The sequence below is a fragment of the Scyliorhinus torazame genome, chromosome 10 (genome assembly GCF_047496885.1).
Source record: "Scyliorhinus torazame isolate Kashiwa2021f chromosome 10, sScyTor2.1, whole genome shotgun sequence".
Taxonomy (NCBI): domain Eukaryota; kingdom Metazoa; phylum Chordata; class Chondrichthyes; order Carcharhiniformes; family Scyliorhinidae; genus Scyliorhinus; species Scyliorhinus torazame.
The window spans coordinates 185382709-185403390 of NC_092716.1; the positions used below are offsets into that span (position 1 = coordinate 185382709).

The window sequence follows — 20682 nt, forward strand, 5'->3', positions numbered from 1 at the left end:
TTTTTGTTGGCGCACTTCCTCAAAGAAACTGTGCAGGTCTGCAGTGGGCTGGAATGGACTAATTTTCGTGCAAGCCTCTCTCAACTGGGTTATGGATAGTGGGGTGGTGTAAACGATATCAGGCTCATCCTGATCCGATGACTTGCGCTGCGTGGTAACCGGATTCATGGGGGTCGAATTGTGAGTGGGGGTGAGTGCTGCCTGTGCAGTCGGTGGTGCGGGTGCTTTTCTTTTCGGGGCATGTGGAACTCATTTCTGATTTCCCGTGTCCTCTACATATCTTTGGGCGCTTTCGTTTAATTCTTGCCAATCGGGAGCATCTTCCTCATCTAAATTCTGGCCAGAAGTATACCTAAATCCATTCTGCACTGAGAGCAGTGACTGTAACTTCTCTATCTGTTGTCGCCATTTCGCGTGGTCTACTGTACTCTGTCTCTGTTCTTTTGTGGCGCTGTGGAGCGCTCGCAAAGCTGCTTTTAAATCCGTGCATTGACTCACTAACTGTGCTACCTGCTGTTCTGTCTCTTCTCTTACCAGGACTGCGCGCTGTGTATCTTGGTAGGCTTTATCGTACTGGGTCTGAAAGCTTCTAAGGTGAACTAAACAAGATTGGTGTGCTACTTTCACATCAGCCATCTCCTTATCTTTAGCTGCTAACTGTTCCCGGAGTTGCTCGATTATCTTTTCGCTTTCACTACTGTTTCCCTCGTTCTTTTCTTCCTTCTCAACTAACTGCCTACGGAGCGTCTTCACGACCTCCTCTGTGCCTCGCAACTGTGCCGAACAGGACACTATTGCCATCAGCTTTCGGACCTTTGCTACATTTTTCTTATAAACCTCACTTAGATTGTCCCACCAAGTTTGTCCTATGCGTCCTGGACCTGACTCATCATTTGCACAAAAATTGGACCAAAGGGGCCATCCTTTCCCCTTTAAATACTTCCTCAACTCTTCCTCCCATATGGGGCATTGCTCTGCTCTGTTGGTCGCTGCGACCTCGGGTTCCTGTGGGTTCATTAAACGTTCCATTGCGTTAGTGGCATTGCTTCTAATATCTCTTTTGCTCTACCTCTAATATCTCTTGCTCTACTTTTAACTTCTCTTTCCCTACCTTTAATTTGGGACAGGGGAATAAGGCGGCGATTCGAACAGCGGGTATGGCCTAAGCTATTTTCCGGTTCACAATTCTCGCGACAGTTTTACACAATGCTAGCGAGTATTCCTTACTTTCCCTGTTAGGTACGCATGCAGGTTAGTACACAATTTTGAAATTTGGTTATTTGGTCGATATGGTGCTTGCACTTGTGGTTCTTTCTCTTTCACGCAATTGGATTTAAAGTTTGTGGGTTCTCTCGGAGTGACAAAGTCACTTCTAATCGAATCCCGTCAGAGTTCGCCAATAATGTTGCCCTTTTTAATAATGAGGCTCTATTTATAATATGATGTTATGTTCCAACAGCGTCGCCAATACTGTGGGTATTTCTATTTATCTCGGTGAACCACAAGTCTTTCCCTTATATTGGTCAAATGACCACACAATCAGTTAGTCAGTTCAAAAGATGGTTTATTTACACACACAAGGATTACTTTGTCATGCAAACACAATATCTACAACGAGTTAAACTACACCTATCAGCTACAATAACCTATACTTAACTTCAGGGCGATCGGCACTGTGCAGATGGATATGGCCTTTATCTTGATCTCACGTGGCTGGGTGAAGAAGTGGCTCTGTCTCTGCTAGGCTCATAACGTCAGATAGCGATCGTTGGTCTTGAACTTGGCTATCTGGTGGTTATGCTGCAGTTGGTGTAGGCACAGGACGATCCCAAAAGAGGCTGACTCAGTCTGGGTCCAAAAGAGACAGAACACATGGCTGTGTCCCCTTTTATCCCTCTGGGATTTTGTGCTCTTTGGGGCGGTCCTTGATCTTGGACCCAATAGTTCGACAGGGCTCTGATCACTACCTTCAATTTCGGCCCAATAAAGGGGCAGGCGCCTTGGTAGCTGGGCGGGTCCTTAGCGGTCATTGACCTTGGCAATTGGGTTCTCTGAAAAAAGGGAGTGGTGCTGATCAGTCTGTGGCTGTACTGATTTCTTGATTGGAGTCCTATTGTTCTGGGGAACGGGCCATTAAAATGCAAACGAGCGGGGATTTCGATCAGGTCTAGCTACCTGCGTATCAGATACACAGAAGCTCTGTATCTGTCTGAGTCCTGGGTTGGCCATAATTCCCATGATCCTTTGCAGGTGGCCATCTCAGATGGCTACAATAAGGTTGGAGATCTTTAATTGGCTCTTCCAAATGAAATTAGTGTTCATATTGAGTTTATTTCCTTTCAACCTTTATCTTTCATAACTGGGCCAGACATGTAGGCTTACAAGGAAGGGCAAATGACCTGTGGTCTTATTTCCAGGAGGACGGGGGCGTTGCATTAAACACGGAGACAACTGGTTCACTCCCACAGAGTTTGAAGGCATGGCAGGACGAGCTAGTAGCAAAGACTGGAAAAGGAGCATTCGATATGCTGGGCGCCCCCTCCAGTGCCTGATACAAGTAAGGTGATATAATCATTGTAAATGTCAGTGATAATAGTTTTCTAATCATTGCCACTTTAGAATATTCTGTATATTTTACTGTTGTGTGAATCTGCATCATGAGCAGTTGAGAGGATAGAGTTCAGTATTATTCTTGTAAAGCTCAGTTTAGATATTGTTCAAAAGCAAGGGAATACACAACTGATAAGCAACACAGAAGATGAGAGATAAAATGCTAGCTGCTTGTCATATGCAGCTTGAAACTTACAAACATTTTACAATGCACATGCTTTTGTAGAATTATAGAAACTTACAGCATGAAAGGAAATCATTTGGTCCATCATGTCAAGCCAGCTGGTTAAAAGCGACATAGTGCATAACATTTTTGTCGGTAGCCCTGCAAGATCTTGATCTTCAAGTATATCAATGGTCCAACTACCAACAAATCAGCACTCCCTCAGTATTGCCTCTCCAACAGTGCAGTGCTCCCTTAGTAATGACTCTCCAACAGTGCAGCGTTCCCTTGGTACTGCCATTCCTACAGGGTAACACTCCCTCAGTACTAATCTTCTTAGTACTGCCATTATGCTCCCTCAATACTGCCAATCTGAAAAAGGGGCTGGTATAGCACAGTGGGCTAAACAGCTGACTTATAATGCAGAACAATGCCAGCAGCGCGGGTTCAATTCCCGTACCGGCCTCCCCGAACAGGTGCCGGAATGTGGCGACTAGGGGCTTTTCACAGTAACTTCATTGAAGCCTACTTGTGACAATAAGCGATTATTATTATTATTATTATTATTATTATTATTAAACAGTGATTGATGGGAAAGTTACTGGAAACCATTATCAGGGACAAAACAAACCTTACATTTGGAAAGGCATGGCTATTCATGGAGATCCCACCTGGATTTGTTGAAGATAAATCGTGTCTGACTAATCTGAGTGATGACTGAGAAGGTTGATCAAGGTAATGTAGTAGATGCTGTATATATGGATTTCAGAAGGCATTCAACAAAGTGCCATAAGGGAAACTTGTAAGAAAAATGGAAGTCAATGGGATTGAGAGAAATGGCTCAGTTACAGGAAGCAAAGAATAATTGTGATGAATGGATGTTTTTCAGACTAGGAGGTGGTTTGAACCAGAGTTCATAGATTTTAAATAATTAAAAACAGAATTAGAGTGGTGATAAGTAGAGATGTTTTCACTCAGAATCAGGTTCTGGAAATTCTATCTGAAAAGCTGATGGAAGCTGATTCCGTAAATAATTTTGCCTTTCCAAATGAAAGGCATTTGGAAATTTTCTTTTTGTCCCTGATAATGGTTTCCAGTAACTTTCCCATCAATCATGTTTGGCTGGTTGGCCTGCAGCTTCCTGGTTTATCCTTCTTCCCTTTGTTGAATAGTTATAAATCATTAGCAAACCTCTTTGATAATACTCCTGTATGAAATGAGGATTAAAAGATTGTATTGGTGGAGAGTAGCACTCTCAAAGAGGTGATACTGAAGAAGGGCTGCGTTGATGGAGGGACAGTACTGCATGAGTGCTGCACTGTTGGTGGGGGGCAGTACTGAGAGCACTGTTTTGTCAGAGTGGCAGTATTGAGGGAGCATAAAGGCAGTACTAAGAGTACTGCACGATCAGAAGATTAGTACTGAGGGAGTGATACCCTCTATTTCCATCCTATTCATGATGTGGAGATGCCGTCGTTGGACTGGGGTGAGCACAGTAAGAAGTCTTACAACACCAGGTTAAAGTCCAACAGGTTTGTTTCAAACACTAGCTTTCGGAGCACTGCTCCTTCCTCAGGTGAATGAAGAGGTATGTTCCAGAAACATATATATAGACAAATTCAAAGATGCAAGACAATGCTTAGAATGCGAGCATTTGCAGTTAATTAAGTGTCTACAGATCCAGAGATGGGGGTAACCCCAGGTTAACGAGGTGTGAATTGTCTCAAGCCAGGACAGTTGGTAGGATGTTGCAAGCCCAGGCCAGATGGTGGGGGGTGAATGTAATGCAATATGAATCCCAGGTCCCGGTTGAGGCCGCACTCATGTGTGCGGAACTTGGCTATAAGTTTCTGCTCGGCGATTCTGCGTTATCGCGTGTGCTGAAGGCCGCCTTGGAGAACGCTTACCCGGAGATCAGAGGCTGAATTCCCTTGACTGCTGAAGTGTTCACGGACTGGAAGGGAACATTCCTGCCTGGTGATTGTCGCGCGATGTCCGTTCATTCGTTGTCGCAGCGTCTGCATGGTCTCGCCAATGTACCACGCTTTGCGACATCCTTTCCTGCAGCATATGAGGTAGACAACGTTGGCCGAGTCGCACGAGTATGTACCGCGTACCTGGTGGGTGGTGTTCTCATGTGTAATGCTGGTATCCATGTCGATGATCTGGCACGTCTTGCAGAGAATGCCATGGCAGGGTTATGTGGTGTCGTGGTCGCTGTTCTGAAGGCTGGGTAGTTTGCTGCAAACAATGGTTTGTTTTAGGTTGCGCGGTTGTTTGAAGGCGAGTAGTGGGGGTGTGGGGATGACCTTGGCAAGACGTTCATCTTCATTGATGACGTGTTGAAGGCTGCGAAGAGGATGTCGTAGTTTCTCCGCTGTGGGAAAGTACTGGATGATGAAGGGTACTCTGTCGGTTGTGTCCCGTGTTTGTCTTCTGAGGAGGTCAGTGTGGTTTTTTGCTGTGACGCGTTGGAACTGTCGATCGATGAGTCGAGCGCCATATCCCATTCATACGAGGGCATCTTTCAGTGTCTGTAGATGTCTGTTACGCTCCTCCTCGTCTGAGCAGATCCTGTGTATACGGAGGGCTTGTCCATAGGGGATGGCTTCTTTAATGTGTTTAGGGTGGAAGCTGCAGAAGTGGAGCATCGGAAGGTTATCCGTGGGCTTGCGGTAAAGTGAAGTGCTGAGGTGACCGTCCTTGATGGAGATGAGTGTGTCCAAGAGTGCAACTGATTTTGGAGAGTAGTCCATGGTGAGTCTGATAGTGGGATGGAACTTATTGATGTCATCGTGTAGTTGTTTCAGTGATTCTTCGCCGTGGGTCCAAAGGAAAAAAATGTCATCGATGTATCTGGTGTATAATGTCGGTTGAAGGTCCTGTGAGGTGAGGAGGTTTTGTTCAAACTTGTGCATGAAGATGTTGGCATATTGAGGTGCGAATTTAGTCCCCATGGCTGTTCCGTGCGTCTGGATGAAGAACTTGTTGTCGAAGGTGAAGTTCCGCACACATGAGGGCGGCCTCAACCGGGACCTGGGAATAATGTCGCATTACATTCACCCCCCATCATCTGGCCTGGGCTTGCAACATCCTACCAACTGTCCTGGCTTGAGACAATTCACACCTCTTTAACCTGGGGTTACCCCAGTCTCTGGATCTGTAAACGCTTAATTAACTGCAAATGCTCGCATTCTAAGCATTGTCTTGCATCTTTGAATTTGACTGTATATATGTTTCTGGAACATACCTCTTCATTCACCTGAGGAAGGAGCAGTGCTCTGAAAGCTAGTGTTTGAAACAAACCTGTTGGACTTTAACCTGGTGTTGTAAGACTCCTTACTGTACTCATCCTATTCATGTATTTGTCAAGATGCCCCTTAAACATCACTATCGCCCCTGCTTCCACCACCTCCTCCAGCAGTGAGTTCCAGGCACCCACTACCCTCTGTGTAAAATACTTGCCTCGTACTTCTCCTCTAAACCTTGCCCCTCGCACCTTAAACCTATGCCCCCTAGTAATTGACCCATCTACCAAGGGAAAAAGTCTCTGACTATTCACTCTGTCTATATCCCTCATAATTTTGTAGACCTCTATCGGGTCAGCCCTCAACCTCCTTTGTTCCAGTGAGAACAAACCAAGTTTATTCAACCTCTCCTCATAGCTAATGCCCTCCATACAGGCAACATCGTGGTAAATCTCTTCTGCACCCTCTCTAAAGCCTCCACATCCTCCTGGTAGTGTGGCAACCAGAATTGAACACTATACTCCAAGTGTGCCCTAACTAAGGTTCTATACAGCTGCAACATGACTTGCCAATTTTTATACTCAGTGCCTCGGCCAATGCAGGCAAGCATGCCGTATGCCTTGTTAACTACCTTCTCCACCTGTGTTGCCTCTTTCATTGACCTGTGGACCTGTACACCTAGATCTCTCTGACTATCAATACTCTTGAGGGTTCTACCATTCACTGTATATTCCCTACCTGTATTAGACCTTCCAAAATGCATTACCTCACACTTGTCTGGATTAAGCTCCATCTGCCATCTCTCCGCCCAAGTCTCCAAACGATCTAAATCCTGCTTTATCCTCTGACAGTCCTCATCGCTATCCGCAATTCCACCAACATTTGTGTCGTCCGCAAACTTACTAATCAGACCAGTTACATTTTCCTCCAAATCATTTATATATACCACGAATAGCAAAGGTCCTAGCACTGAACCCTGCGGAACACCACTAGTCACAGCCCTCCAATCAGAAAAGCACCCTTCCATTGCTACTCTCTGCCTTCTATCTCTGCCTTCTATGACCTAGCCAGTTCTGTATCTATCTTGCCAGCTCACCTCTGATCCCGTGTGACTTCACCTTTTGTACCAGTTTGCCATTAGGGACCTTGTCAAAGGCCTTACTGAAGTCCATACAAACAACATCCACTGCCCTACCTGCATCAATCCTCTTTGTGACCTCCTCAAAAAACTCTATCAAGTTAATGAGACACGACCTCCCCTTCACAAAACCGTGCTGCCTCTCGTTAATACGTCCACTTGCTTCCAAATGGGAGTAGATCCTGTCTCGAAGAATTCTCTCCAGTAATTTCCCTACCACTGATGTAAGGCTCAGCGGCCTAGAGTTCCCTATTCATTTAGAGAAATTTGCATACAACAAGATCTCATAAACAACATTGTGTTGTATGATCTGATAATCCATTTTAGTGATATTGGTTGAGGGATAACTAATGACCAGGATGTCTCTCCTGCATAATTACACAGGGTATTTTACTTCCTTCAGAGAGGGCAGATGGATCTTCGCCTTAATGACTCATCTGAAGGATAGCATCTCTGACCGTGCAGCTCAAATAATGCACTCAAGTCTCTAGAATGGGATTTCAACACAGAAATATGTGACTCAGAGACCAGAGTGCTGCACACAGCCACAGCTGGTTAGAAGGACAAACAGGCAGACAAGATTGAGACATAAGAGAATTAAGAGAGTACTCTAGTTGAAGAGTAGAGAAATGGGTACAGGAATAGAAGAATAGCAGGAGGGAGACCAAGTAGTACTGTGAACTTTCGCCTAACCATGCTACAGAGAATTGAGTAAACACCAGTCAGTGTGGAGAATAACGTGAAGAAGCAAATGTATGAGTTGTGCTGGCTTTTATAAAAAGGATGAAAGAAAAAAATGTGTTCATATAGTGACTTCTCAGGGATCCCAAAGCACTTTACAACCAAATAAGTACTTTTGAAGTATAGTCGCTGTTATAATGTAGGAAACGCAGCAGCCAATTTGTATCAAATTGCGATCTGTTTTCTGAGCTGACTTTTCTATGAGCTAATTATTGCAAACTGTTATATCCATTAGTCAGTAATTGTTTACAATCTACAAACTTACAGTTTTGCATTTATTAAACTGTGTAGGTACCTTATCACAATGTGGGAATTGTTTAACACTTCTGCTGCTCTTGACTATGATGCAACGGTAATTGAAGACCATCCACATTAGGTGCAACATATTTGTCCGCACTTTTGAATCATCTACAGTGTTTTGACCTCTGACAATTACCCTTGTAACATACCACAGGGAAAATATTAAATGCACCGTTAGGCACACAGCATTGACTCAGAATAAGTACAGGACAAATTGTTCTGGGAGCTAAATCGCATCACTCTAAATATTCATTTCAATCTTGGAATATGTTCGAAATCATCATTTAGGCTGAACAATCTCTGAGCTGCTGTTATTCCTGGGATGTCTGGATGCTGTTGCACTACTTTCCATTGCAGCAGATTGACACAGTGGCCACTTCACACCTTGCACATAACCATAAGCTTTTTGTTTACTTCTGTTTATCTTGCATTTCAAACAAATTATCTCAACTATAGCTGAATATCAAAGAATGCAGTGATTTAATATGAATAATTCTCCCCTCTAACAATGGGAAATTGGCCCCATAGATTGATTTGATTTGATTTGATTTGATTTATTGCCACATGTACCGAAGTACAGTGAAAAGTATTTTTCTGTGGCCGAGGGAACGTACACAGTACGTACATAGAAGACAAGAAGAATAATCAACAGAGTACATTGACAAATGGAACATCGACAAACAGTGATTGGTTACAGTGCAGAACAAGAGGTCAATCAAAGCAAATACATGAGCAAGAGCAGCATAGGGTGTCGTGAACAGTGTTCTTACAGGAAACAGATCAGTCCAACGGGGAGTCGTTGAGGAGTCTTGTAGCTGTGGACAAGAAGCTGTTCCTATGTCTGGATGTGCAGGTCTTCAGACTTCTGTACCTTCTGCCTGATGGAAGGGTCTAAAAGGAGGCAATATCTGGGTGGGAGGGGCCTCTGATAATGCTGTCTGCCTTCCTGAGTCCACGGAAGCTGTATACAGAATCAATGTGAGGGTGGCAAGCTTGTGTGATGCATTGGGCTCAGTTCACCACACTCTGCAGTTTCTTGTGATCTTGGACCGAGCAGATGCTAGAGTGATGTTCTTTAATAGAAACATAGAAAATAGGAGCAGGAGTAGCCCATTCGGCTCTTTTGGGCCTGCTCCACCATTAATTATGATCATGTGATCATCCAACTCACTAACCTGTTCATATCCCACCTCTCCTGCATGCTCCCCGTACTCTTTCACATCCCACCCAGTCTAATCCTATAATAATAATCTTTTTTAGTGTTACATTAACACTGTAATGAGGTTACTGTGAAAATCCAACAGTCACCATACTATGGCACCCGTACAGGACACTGAGAGATAATTCAGAATGTCCAATTCACCTATTCTGGACTTGTGAGAGGAAACCGGAGCATCAGGAGGAAATCCCCACAGACACGGGGACAGCATGCAGACTCCACACAGACAGTGACTCAAGCTGGGAATCGAACCCGAGTCCCTGGCACTGTGAAGCAACAGTGCAAACCACTGTGCTGCCCTTACCATTCTCTTGCTCACTCCCTGTACCTATAATATTTCCATCTAGTCTAACTTTGCTCTCCTGCTCACTCCCCATACCCTTTAATATTGTTGCCTTTGTCTTTACCCTTTAGGTGAATCACAAGCTGTTTCTTACATTGACCAAATGACCACACAACCAGTATGTTAGCTCAAAACACAGTTTATTAATAACACAGGACTTGTATCTCGATGCAATAATACACGCGGCTCCATACTAAACGACACCTAACAACTGAGATGACTTACTTAATTTCGAGTGACCGGCACTGTGCGAGATAAGGCCTTTATCTGGGTCCACGTGGTCGGTTGGAAGTTGTTGGGTTCGTCTCAGCTGGGCTCGTCGTTCAGGAATGGTCGCGGTCCTTGAACTTGGTTGTTCTGCTACAGTTGGTCACGCACAGACCAGTCCCAAAAGAGGCCGATCTCTTGTGCGCAGGGTTTTTTATCCTTCGTCTCTCTCGTTCCCTTTTGGGCGGTCCTCACTCCAGGTCCAATGCATCGATAGGGTTTCGATCCCCTTCATCGATCTTAGCCGTTTAGGGGGCAGATGCCTCGATGGCTGAGCAGGTCCTAGCTATCATTGTCCCAGGCTCGTAGGCCTTTCCAAATAAGTGGGGGGGGGGGGGGTTAGTCTGCTATTGTTGATGGCCCTTAATGCAAATGCTATTGTCTTGGGGAAAATGGTGATCGATCTTTAATGTACTGGGATTTCTTACCAGGTCTGGTTTCTTTGCACAATACACAGAGGCTGTGTACCTGTCTGTGTCCCAAATTGACCATAATTCCGATAGTCCTTTGCAAGTGGCCATTTTAAATGGCTACAATATCCCACTAGCTGCTTTTGACTTGGAACTCTGTGCCTTAGTCCCAACCCTGAGCCCTGATTGGGCTCTCGTATAGTACCAGTTATGATACTAAATTTACCATTTTATGAAGCCCAATTGTTCAATCTGACTCCTGATGGCCTGAATCCTGTTCTCCATGTTATTGCTTCCAATATGATCTACCACTTCTATCTGTTCCCACTACCTCTGTAAGAACTCTGGCAGCTGCTCCAATATTTTCTTTGCCCTGGTGTGTGAGAGGCAACACATGATTCAGAATGCATGTTTGCATCATAGAGGTGACTGCTCCTCCCACTGTCCAGTTCTCACAAACACTGTGCTCATGGACGACTGTACCGGCATGACCTTGTTCATCTTTCACTCTTCACTCTTATCAAAACCCTTCCTAATTTTAGAAACTTCTAGTAAATCTTCTCTGCTCCAGTGGAAACAGTCCCAGTATCCCCAGTATCTGCTCATAGTTCTAGTTTCATCCGTGGCATCATCCACGTGAATCTACATTGTTTACTCTTCGTGAGATATGTGGAAACATTGGATTCACCTACTCGTCAGGCATTCGGAGACTAGTGGATATGAATTAAATCCCTTTGAGCAGCTCCTGTGAGTTTGGATGCAATAACACTAAAAACAACTTGCATTTCTGTGGTGCCTTTAATGTACTTTACAGGAGAGTTATCAAATGACATTTGACACCGAGTCATGTGAGGTATTCGGACAGGTGAGAATAAAATTATGATCAAAGGGCAAGATTTTAAGGAGTGGCATAAAAGAGGAAGGAGGGTATGGGACAGAGAGATTGAGGAAGATAATTCACTGAATAGTGCCTGAAATTGTTATGAGCATAATCTCATTTTATGAAGAAGATGAGAAGTTTGGTTCAGTGCAACATTTAGCATGTATGCAGTGATAGATAGCCTCTAATCTCTCCCCAGGCCAGGATCAATTCTGTGACTATCTGTATTCATATTTCTGTGGTTCTATTTTTCAGGATGGCATCCTAAATCCCCATGCAGCCTCGTGCACCTGTGCTGCTTGCTGTGATGACATGTCTTTGGTAAGTTACTAGTTAGGAATTAGTGGTTATAATGATAATGTTTAGAATTACTGACTATCCAATTTCGCACATGTATTGTATGAATACAGGTTTCCATGGTATAATATCTCTGAGAGTTGCTGAGAGAGAGACATGTACATGCTAATTATGAGCTCTCATCTGTGAAGCCACAACACGATGCAAGTCAGAGATAGATTCTTCTGCATGCAATTAAGACAGGTAACGGCCTCAATTAATGGGCATTTTCAGAGATGGAGATTAATTTCCCGGCGTCGCTGGCGAATTGGAGGTGGCTTTACAGCAGGAGTTCCAAGCTACGAAACAGTTGAGGTCTTTTTTTAAAATATAAATTTAGAGTACCCAATTATTATTTTTTTCCCAATTAAGGGGCAATTTAGCGTGGCCAATCCACCTAACTTGCACATCTTTGGGTTGTGGGGGTGAAACCCACGCGGGACATGGGGAGAATGTGTAAACTCCACACGGAGAGTGACCCAGGGCCAGAATTCGGAGCCGGGCCCTCAGCGCTGCAATCCCAGTGCTAACCACTGCGTCACATGCCACCCTCAGTTGAGGTCTTTCAATCATTTTCTGGCAGTAATTCGCAATGCTTATGTTTCACAATTGGCCAGGTTCACAATGCAAAAGGTTGCAGTCAGTTCATGGCGATTGGAGATGTCTCCACTAATGCAGTACTTTTTGCAGTGACAGCTGTTTATTTACTGAAGGTGCCTCCATTGTGACACAACCACTCGTGCTTGCCTCTCAGCAGCACCCACAATGTAAAGGTAGTCATAGCCACAGGCTGCACTGAATGCACCACTCTTCATTGAAATCTACCATCACCCTCAATTGGACAAGGATTTGGAGCTTGTTAACTGGCTGTCTTTGTTAAAAATGCCTGGGACAGAACTCGGACATCAGGGGAGTGAGGAAATCGTCACAATACCTGTGACTTTTACAACTTAAGAAGATTCCGGCAAGAGTAGCAAGATTGTAACATGATTCGTCCAACCCATACTCCCTGCAAATAAGGCTGTCTCCAGGGAGAGTGGATTGGGATCAGGAAGAGACTATTCATCGCCACAAGGTTGTAATTTTCAATTGATCCTCCTGCGTCAGCTTTTTGGAGGAGATAGTTCCAGGTTCCACTAGCCTTTGTGTGAAGAACTGCTTCCTAATCCCGCCCCTGAACAGCCTGGTTCAGTTTTAGGATTATTCTGTCCACCAGAGGGCCATGTCACTAAAGGAAAAGCTATGTAGAACTACAGGGCTAGGTGTACATGAATAATGATAATCTGCCTGCAGAACAGATTGTACAGCTGTCTGTCATAAATAAGAGGCTGAAGCTTGGGTTGTTACCTTGTATGTGCGGGAGTCAAGGGAGCTGCTGAAAATGTGTTTGTGAAGTGTGCATACGGTAATCCTCCATTTGTAGAAAAACGGCAGTGCCGACCGTAGCCCCTACGGGGGTGACGGGCGTGGGCAGTGGAGCATACCTCTGGCAAGGGCACTGCCAGTTGACTGTACCCCTGACAAAAGGGACGGGCGCCAGGGCCGGAGGCGCCCACGGTGCCGGCCACCGAAAGGGCCAGGGATGCGGAGATGCAGGGGCTGGTTTGCACAGGGCTAAATCGCTGGCTTTGAAAGCAGACCAAGGCAGGCCAGCAGCACGGTTCAATTCCCGTACCAGTCTCCCTGAACAGGCGCCGGAATGTGGCGACTAGGGGCTTTTCACAGTAACTTCATTTGAAGCTTACTTATGACAATAAGCAATTTTCATTATTCAGATTGTGGGGGGCACAAGCGGGGGCGGACCACGCAGTGCCAACCATATAGCCCGGTGGACCTGGTTGGGCACGGGGGGTATGCACCATGCTAACATGTCAGCCTTTCACCACCTGCAGACAATGGATATTAGAATTCAACCAGCAATGGTGGCCTTCCTCCTAGTCGCTGCAGCCCTGTGGACGCCCTGCGGCTGTACGAGCTGGCGCAGTTTGAGGAGGAGGAAGATGCAGCTGCGGAGCATGCCGCAGAATGACAGGTGACAACCGCCCAGGATTGAGAGCCAGTCGCCCAAGATGCCGAGGAGGAGGAGGTGCCAAGGTGGTGCCACGTGAGACCTCGTGTGTACCGGCAACGCCCGTCATTCGAGGACTACTGGACCAGGCATGTCGTTGAAGACTCCGGCTGAGCAGAGAGACAGTGCGACACATCTGCCAGATCATGGCACACCTGGCACCGCGTGGGTATGGAGGAGGACATCCGCTCCCGGTGGCCATCAAGGTGACGGTTGCCCTGAACTTTAACGCAACAGGGTCCTTCCAGGTGCCAAGTGGGAACCTGTCCGGGATCTCTCAGACCTTGGTGCACAGGTGCTTCCAGGCCGTCACAGAGGCCCTATATGCCCAGGCGGCTCAATACATCCATTTAAAAGTGGACCGAGCCCACCAAGATGCCAGGGCAGTGGGGTTCACTGCTATTGACGGGATGCCCCAGGTCCAGGGGGTGATCGACATGTCCCCCTACGAGCACCTGCAGATGACAGACGCTCTATACCAACCAAAAGGTGTTCCATCGATGAACGTGCAGCTGATATTTGACCATCAGCTGCGCATCATACACATCTGCGCCTGATACCCAGGCAGGGTACACAATGCTGGTGTATCTGTCCAATTCAGACACTTCAACCAGCTCTTTAATTAAAGTTTACCCAGGTGTCTTTATTTATGAGTCGAACAAAGTAGGACACAGATATAATGCAACACACTTTATTAAATATAGTTAACCCATAAATTACCCACCATACATACAAGAAACACCCAGGATTCAGCTATACTTCCCGTAAAGGTGATTTGGTAAGCTGCAGATCCGATCCCTGACTCCCTCTGGTTCCTCTTTGTAAAGGTGATTCTCGCTGGCTGTTCCTTGCTTGCTTCCTTCTGATCTGGTCAAGGTCACCTCACACACCAAACTTCGAGTCTTTGCTTTGAGTCTCTTACTTCGAGTCTCTTGCTTCGAGTCTTTTGCCTTGAGACTCTTTGAGTCTTAGATTCCAGTCCTTTCTCTGGATGTCTGGAATGCCTATTTTTTAAAAAATCCCCCTGTAACCACCCACCTGCCCTTGGCCTTCATCCAATGGAGTCTCAGGAGGCAGGGTCTCCATGCCCAATGGTCTGGTTGATGACCTGTTGACATGGCACCTGAGCCCACCCTGGGAGGAGCGATGATTGCTTGATGGGTTATTGGGAACTGTGGACAATAGGCCAAACCATCTTAAGTAGCAATAATAATTACTTGATGGGTTATTCGGGCAGCTTGTCTGAGTTCTGTATATTTGGATTCTGCAGGCTTCTGCAGACTGGTTTTTAAAGTGCCTAATTCTTTAATTTAGGATATCCAATTTAATCAGCCTTAAAACTAGGCCTTGATTATTGCTACAATGCCTTCATCCTGGCACACTCGACAATTCCTGATGTTCGAGACACCCTTGCCCCACTGGGTATTTGGCTCCTGAGTTATCCACTGTGGTCGTGGCTGATCACCTATCTGGAGGCCACAGACTAACGTCGAGACCCGCTACAACGATGCCCACACAGCGACCAGGGGTGTGATTGAGCGGTGCTTAGACCCCCCTGATGATGCGGTTCGCACGGTAGCATTGTGGTTAGCACAATTGCTTCACAGCTCCAGGGTCCCAGGTTCAATTCCCGGCTTGGGTCACTGTCTGTGCGGAGTCTGCACATTCTCCCCGTGTGTGCGTGGGTTTCCTCCGGGTGCTCCGGTTTCCTCCCACAGTCCAAAGATGTGCAGGTTAGGTGAATTGGCCATGCTAAATTGCCCTTAGTGTCCAAAATTGCCCTTAGTGTTGGGTGAGGTTGCTGGGTTATGGGGATAGGGTGGAGTTGTGGACCTTGGGTGGGGTGCTCTTTCCAAGAGCCGGTGCAGACTCGATGGGCCGAATGGCCTCCTTCTGCACTGTAAATTCTATGAAGGTGCCTGGACCACTCTGGAGGGACCCTTCACTGTGATGCTGAGAGGGTCGCCACATCGTGGTGACCTGCTGTGTCCTCCACAACATCGCGCAGCAGAAGGGTGACGTCCTGGAGGAGGAGGATGAGGCCCAGGCCTCGCCCGACGACGAGGATGCGGATGGGGGAGAGGATGGGCAGGAAATGGGACCGAGACTGGCATGGGAGGCCGCACAATGTGTGAGCCAAGGCTAAAGCATATGGGACCCTCTGGTCACCTCCAGGTTCACCAACTAGGCGGGGGGGGGGATGACTGGCCCGGGGCATGGACACCATTTCCCTAGCCCACAACCCCTCCCGGCCAGCCTTCCGCCTGCAACCTCCTCCATGATACATACCTGCTGCACACAAGGGTGCGGGCCCTGGGTTGACAGTAACAGCGGGTCTGGTCCATGGGATGGAGGGTGATGACGACCCGCTCTGCAATGAGCTCTGGTGCTCCGCATCGTCTGACGAGGTCTGACTCCTGTACATGGTAGCACTTTCCATCGTCCACCTAGGTTATCCTTGCAACCTTTCTTAAACAGCAGTACTACATTAGCTATTCTCCAGTCCTCTGGGATCTCACTTGTAGCCAATAAGGATACAAATATTTCAGTTAAGGCCCCAGCAATTTCCTCCCTTGCTTCCCTCAGTATCCTGGGGGAAATTCCATCGGGCCCAGGAGACTTATCGATCTTAATGTCTTTTAAAAGACCCAATATCTCCTCCTTTTGGATGTCAACATGACCCAGACTGGCCACACACCCTACCCAAGAATCATCTTCCACAAAGTCCTTTTCTTTGGTGAACACTGATGCAAAGCACTCACTTAGTACCTCACCCATTTCCTCTGGCTCAACACATAGATTGCCCTCTCGTCCTTAAGTGATCCAACCCTTTCCCTGGTCACCCTCTTCCTTTTTACATATAAATAAAAAGCTTTGGGATACACTTTAATTCTACTTGCCAAGGACTTTACATGACCCTTCCTAGCCCTCCTAATTTCCCACTTAAGTACCTTCCTACTTACTTTATACTCCTGAAGGGGTTCAACTAGCCCCACCCTCCTAGACCGTACAAAAGCCACCCTTTTCTTTTTGACATTCCTCGTTACCAAGGCTCCCTAAACTTCCCATACTTTTCTTTCATTCTCTCAGGAACATGACTTTCTTTAATCCTAATCAACTGTCACTTGAAGGATTCCCACATGTCCGATATTGATTTACCCTCCAGCAGCCGCACCCAATCCAAATTCTTCAATTCCTGTCTAATGTTATCGTAATTTGCCTTTCCCCAGTTTAGCACCTCAACACGAGGGTTACCCTCATCCCTATCCAAAAGTACCCTAAAACGTATGGAATTGTGGTCACTACTTCCAGAATGTTCGCCTACTGAAATCCCAACCACATGTCCAGGCTCATTCCCCAGTACCAGGTCCAGTACTGCCCTTCCCTAGTTGGACTATCTATATATTGCATCAAGAAGGCTTCCTGGATACACCTTACAAACGCTGTCCCATCCAAGCCTCTAGCACTAAGTGAGTCCCAGTCAATATAGGGGAAATTAAAATCCTCTTCCACAACAATCCTTTTACTTTTGCACCTATCCAAAATCTCTCTACCTATCTGCTCCTATATCTCTCGCTGGTAGTTGGGGGGGTTTGTAATAAACCCCCAACATTGTGATTGCCCCCTTCCTGTTCCTGAGCTCTACCCTGATTGTCTCATTGTATGAGCCCTCCGAGGTGTCCGCCCGCAGTACGGCTATAATATTCTCCTTAACCAGTAATGCTACTCCCCCACCCCTTTTACATCCCCCTCTCTCTCTTCTGAAGCATCTGTATCCTCCAACGTTCATCTGCCAATCCTGCCCTTCCTTTAACCACATTTCTATGATAGCCACAATATCATAGTTCCAAGTACTAACCAGTGATCTAAGTTCATCTGCCTTACCTGGCGTCGAAACAAATACATTTCAAACTGCTTGAGCAGACAGGATGATGGTGTTCTCTTATTTCTGTTTTCGATTCCCCCTTCGGTTATTACACCTTCTAATCTAATGCTCTGGTTCCTACCCCCCTGCCATACTAGTTTAAATCCTTATGAGTGACTCGAGCAAACCTGCCAGCCAGGATATTGGTGCTCTTCCAGTTTAGATGCAACGCGTCCTTCTTGTACAAGTCACACCTGCCCCGGAAGAGATCCCAATGGTCCAGAAACCTGAAACCCTCCCTCCTACACCACCAGTTTAGCCACGTGTTTAGCTGCACTATCCTCCTATTTCTAGCCTCACTGGCACATGGCATAGGGAGTAATCCTGAGATTACAACCCTAGAGGTCCTGCTTTTTTACTTACTGCCTAACTCCCTGAACTCCTTCTGCTCTTCCTGCCTATGTCGTTTGCACCTATGTGTACTATGACCTCTGGCTGTTCACCCTCCCCCTTTAGAATGTCCTGTGTTCATTCAGAGACATCCTCGACCCTAGCACCAGAGAGGCAACATACCATCCTGGAGTCTCTTTCATGTCCACAGAAGCGCCTATATGTGTCCCTTACTATAGAGTCCCTTATAACTATCGCTCTCCTCCATTTTGCCCTCCCCTGCTGAGCAACAGAGCCAGTTGTGGTGCCACTGTTCTGGCTGCTGTTGTTGTTTTTCCCTGATAGGCTATCCTCCCAAAAGTATCCAAAATGGTATACTTGTCAGAGAGGAGGACAGCCACAGGGAATTCCTGCACTAACTGCCTGCCCTTTCTAGCGGTCACCCATTTGTCTGCCTGCACATTGGGTGTGACCACGTCTTTATAACTCCTATTCGTGATACTTTCCGCCACCTGCATACTCCTAAGTGCATCCAACTGCTGCTCCAACCGAAGCACATGGTCTGTGAGGACCTGCCATTCGTTACACTTCCTGCAGATGTGGTCGACCGGAATGCTGGAAGGGTCACGGATCTCCCACAACTCACAGTTGGAGCACTGCACCTCGCCGAGTGACATTTAAGCACTAGTTAATTAATTAAAAATAAATACTTAAATTGTTATCAGATTAAGTTACAAATGACTATATGGTCCCTGCGCTGCCTCACAGCGCTGAGGTCCCAGGTTCAATCCCGGCTCTGGGTCACTGTCCGTGTGGTGTTTGCATGGGTTTCGCACCCACAACCCAAAGATGTGCAGGGTAGGTGGATTGGTCACGCTAAATTGCCCCTTAATTGGAAAAAATGAATTGGGTACTCTAAATTTATTTTAAAAACTTTATGGTTCCTAGTTCTAGATTTTTACTGTAAAATTAAATGCTAAATACTAATCTCTGCCCTCAAGAAGGAAGCCAAGCAAAATGCTTGTAGGCAAGGTCTGTTCCATATACTATTATGCCAAAAGTGGAGGCTGACTTAGAGCAACTTGTGAAGTCTGGACTCTTGGAACCTGCATTTTCTGTAAATTACCAGACACTTTGACCAATTTATTATGAAAATGTTTTACCCAGGTGGCCTTATTTACGAGATGAACAAAGGACAGACAGGTTCATGATTCAACCCAAATTTATTCACAAATACAATAAAATAATTATTCTTCCAAATTATCCCAAATATTATCCCCAGTGCCGATGAACTTGATCGAGCTGCGGGTCCAATCCTTTGAACTTCAGTCGTCTCAGGGCCCTCATCTGCAAAGGTAATTCTCACACGGCTCTTCTGTGTGTTCTTTGATCTGCCATCGATCTTCTCCGTTGCCCCTATGTCGAGTCTTCGCTGGGGAGGGTCTCTCGGTGCCCATAAGACCAGAAGATATAGGAGCAGAATTAGGCCATTTGGTCTATTGAGTCTGCTCTGCCATTTAATCATGGCTGATATGTTCCTCATCCCCATTCTTCTGCCTTCTCCCCATAACCCCTGATCCCCATATTAATCAAGAAATCCCCTTATTAATCAAGAACACCAGACTTGTGCTGGAGGTGCAGTTACCTACAGGACTACAGACCAAGAACTGGAAGGTGGAATTAGACCGAATAGTTCTTTCTTAGAACATAAGAACTAGGAGCAGAGGTAGTCAATTTAGCCTCACAAGCCTGCTCCACTGTTCAATGCGATCATGGCAGATCTCATCATGGCCTCAACAAGGCTTGTTCGGTACTGAAGATTGCCATTTGGTATCATATCAGTTCATGAATAGTTTCAAATAGCATTGAATCAGATCCTGAGTGGATTGAGTGGAGTCCAGTGCTATCTGGATGACATCCTAGTCACTGGAAGAGATTAAGAGCAGCACCTTCAAAAAGCAACACCTCAATGCCACTCTCCAGAGATTCGGAGACCATGGTTTGAAAGTCTTTAAGGACAAGTGTGAGTTCTTCCAATCCTTCATTAAGTATTTGGGACATGTGATTGATGCCACCAGCTATCATAAATCTCCTTCAAAGGTTAAGGTCATGACAAATGTGCCTGCATCTCAGGATAGTGAGCAGTAATGTTCCTTCCTGGGATTGTTGAACTGCGAGGGAAGATTTGTCTCAAATTTGGCAACGATTCTGAAACCATTACATAACCTCTTGTGCCAGAACAAGAAGTGGAAGTGGTCAGATAAATGCAATAATGCTTTTTTGTAAGCCAAAGAAAACTTATTTAAATCTGAAGTTCTTATGCACTTTGATCCTACGTTACCCTCACAGTTAACTTGCGATGCATCTCCTTATGGTGTAGGAGTGGTGGTCTCCCACATCATGCGATTGGGTGAAGAAAGACCCATTGCTTTTGCTTCTCAAACCTTGAGCAAAGCTGAAAGTAACTATGACCAGATTGAAAGGGAAGCATTGGAGATCATTTTGGGAGTAAATAAATTCCATCAGTTCCTGTACTGGAGAAAGTTCACATTGTTGACCAGTCTCTGATACTGTCCAGACCAGAGATGACGTTATCTGGAGGAGACATGTAGACCAGTTGCTGGCTGGAAGAACGGAATTGGGCCTGTGGAAAATCCAGGTTCAACCCAACAAAGTCATGACTTGACTCTTCCTACAACCCCGA

At 46.0% G+C, this 20682-nt stretch overlaps 1 protein-coding gene across 2 annotated transcripts in view; it reads left to right on the top strand.

Annotated features, from left to right (window-relative positions):
* LOC140384428 (deformed epidermal autoregulatory factor 1 homolog) overlaps positions 1 to 20682 on the top strand; it is a 201151-nt gene that overhangs the window by 83847 nt on the left and 96622 nt on the right. For both annotated transcript variants that reach the window (XM_072466115.1, XM_072466116.1), the window contains exons 5-6: positions 2418 to 2557; positions 11575 to 11640. In XM_072466115.1, coding sequence (XP_072322216.1) covers positions 2418 to 2557; positions 11575 to 11640 — 206 coding nt within the window. The remainder of the gene's footprint in view (positions 1 to 2417; positions 2558 to 11574; positions 11641 to 20682) is intronic.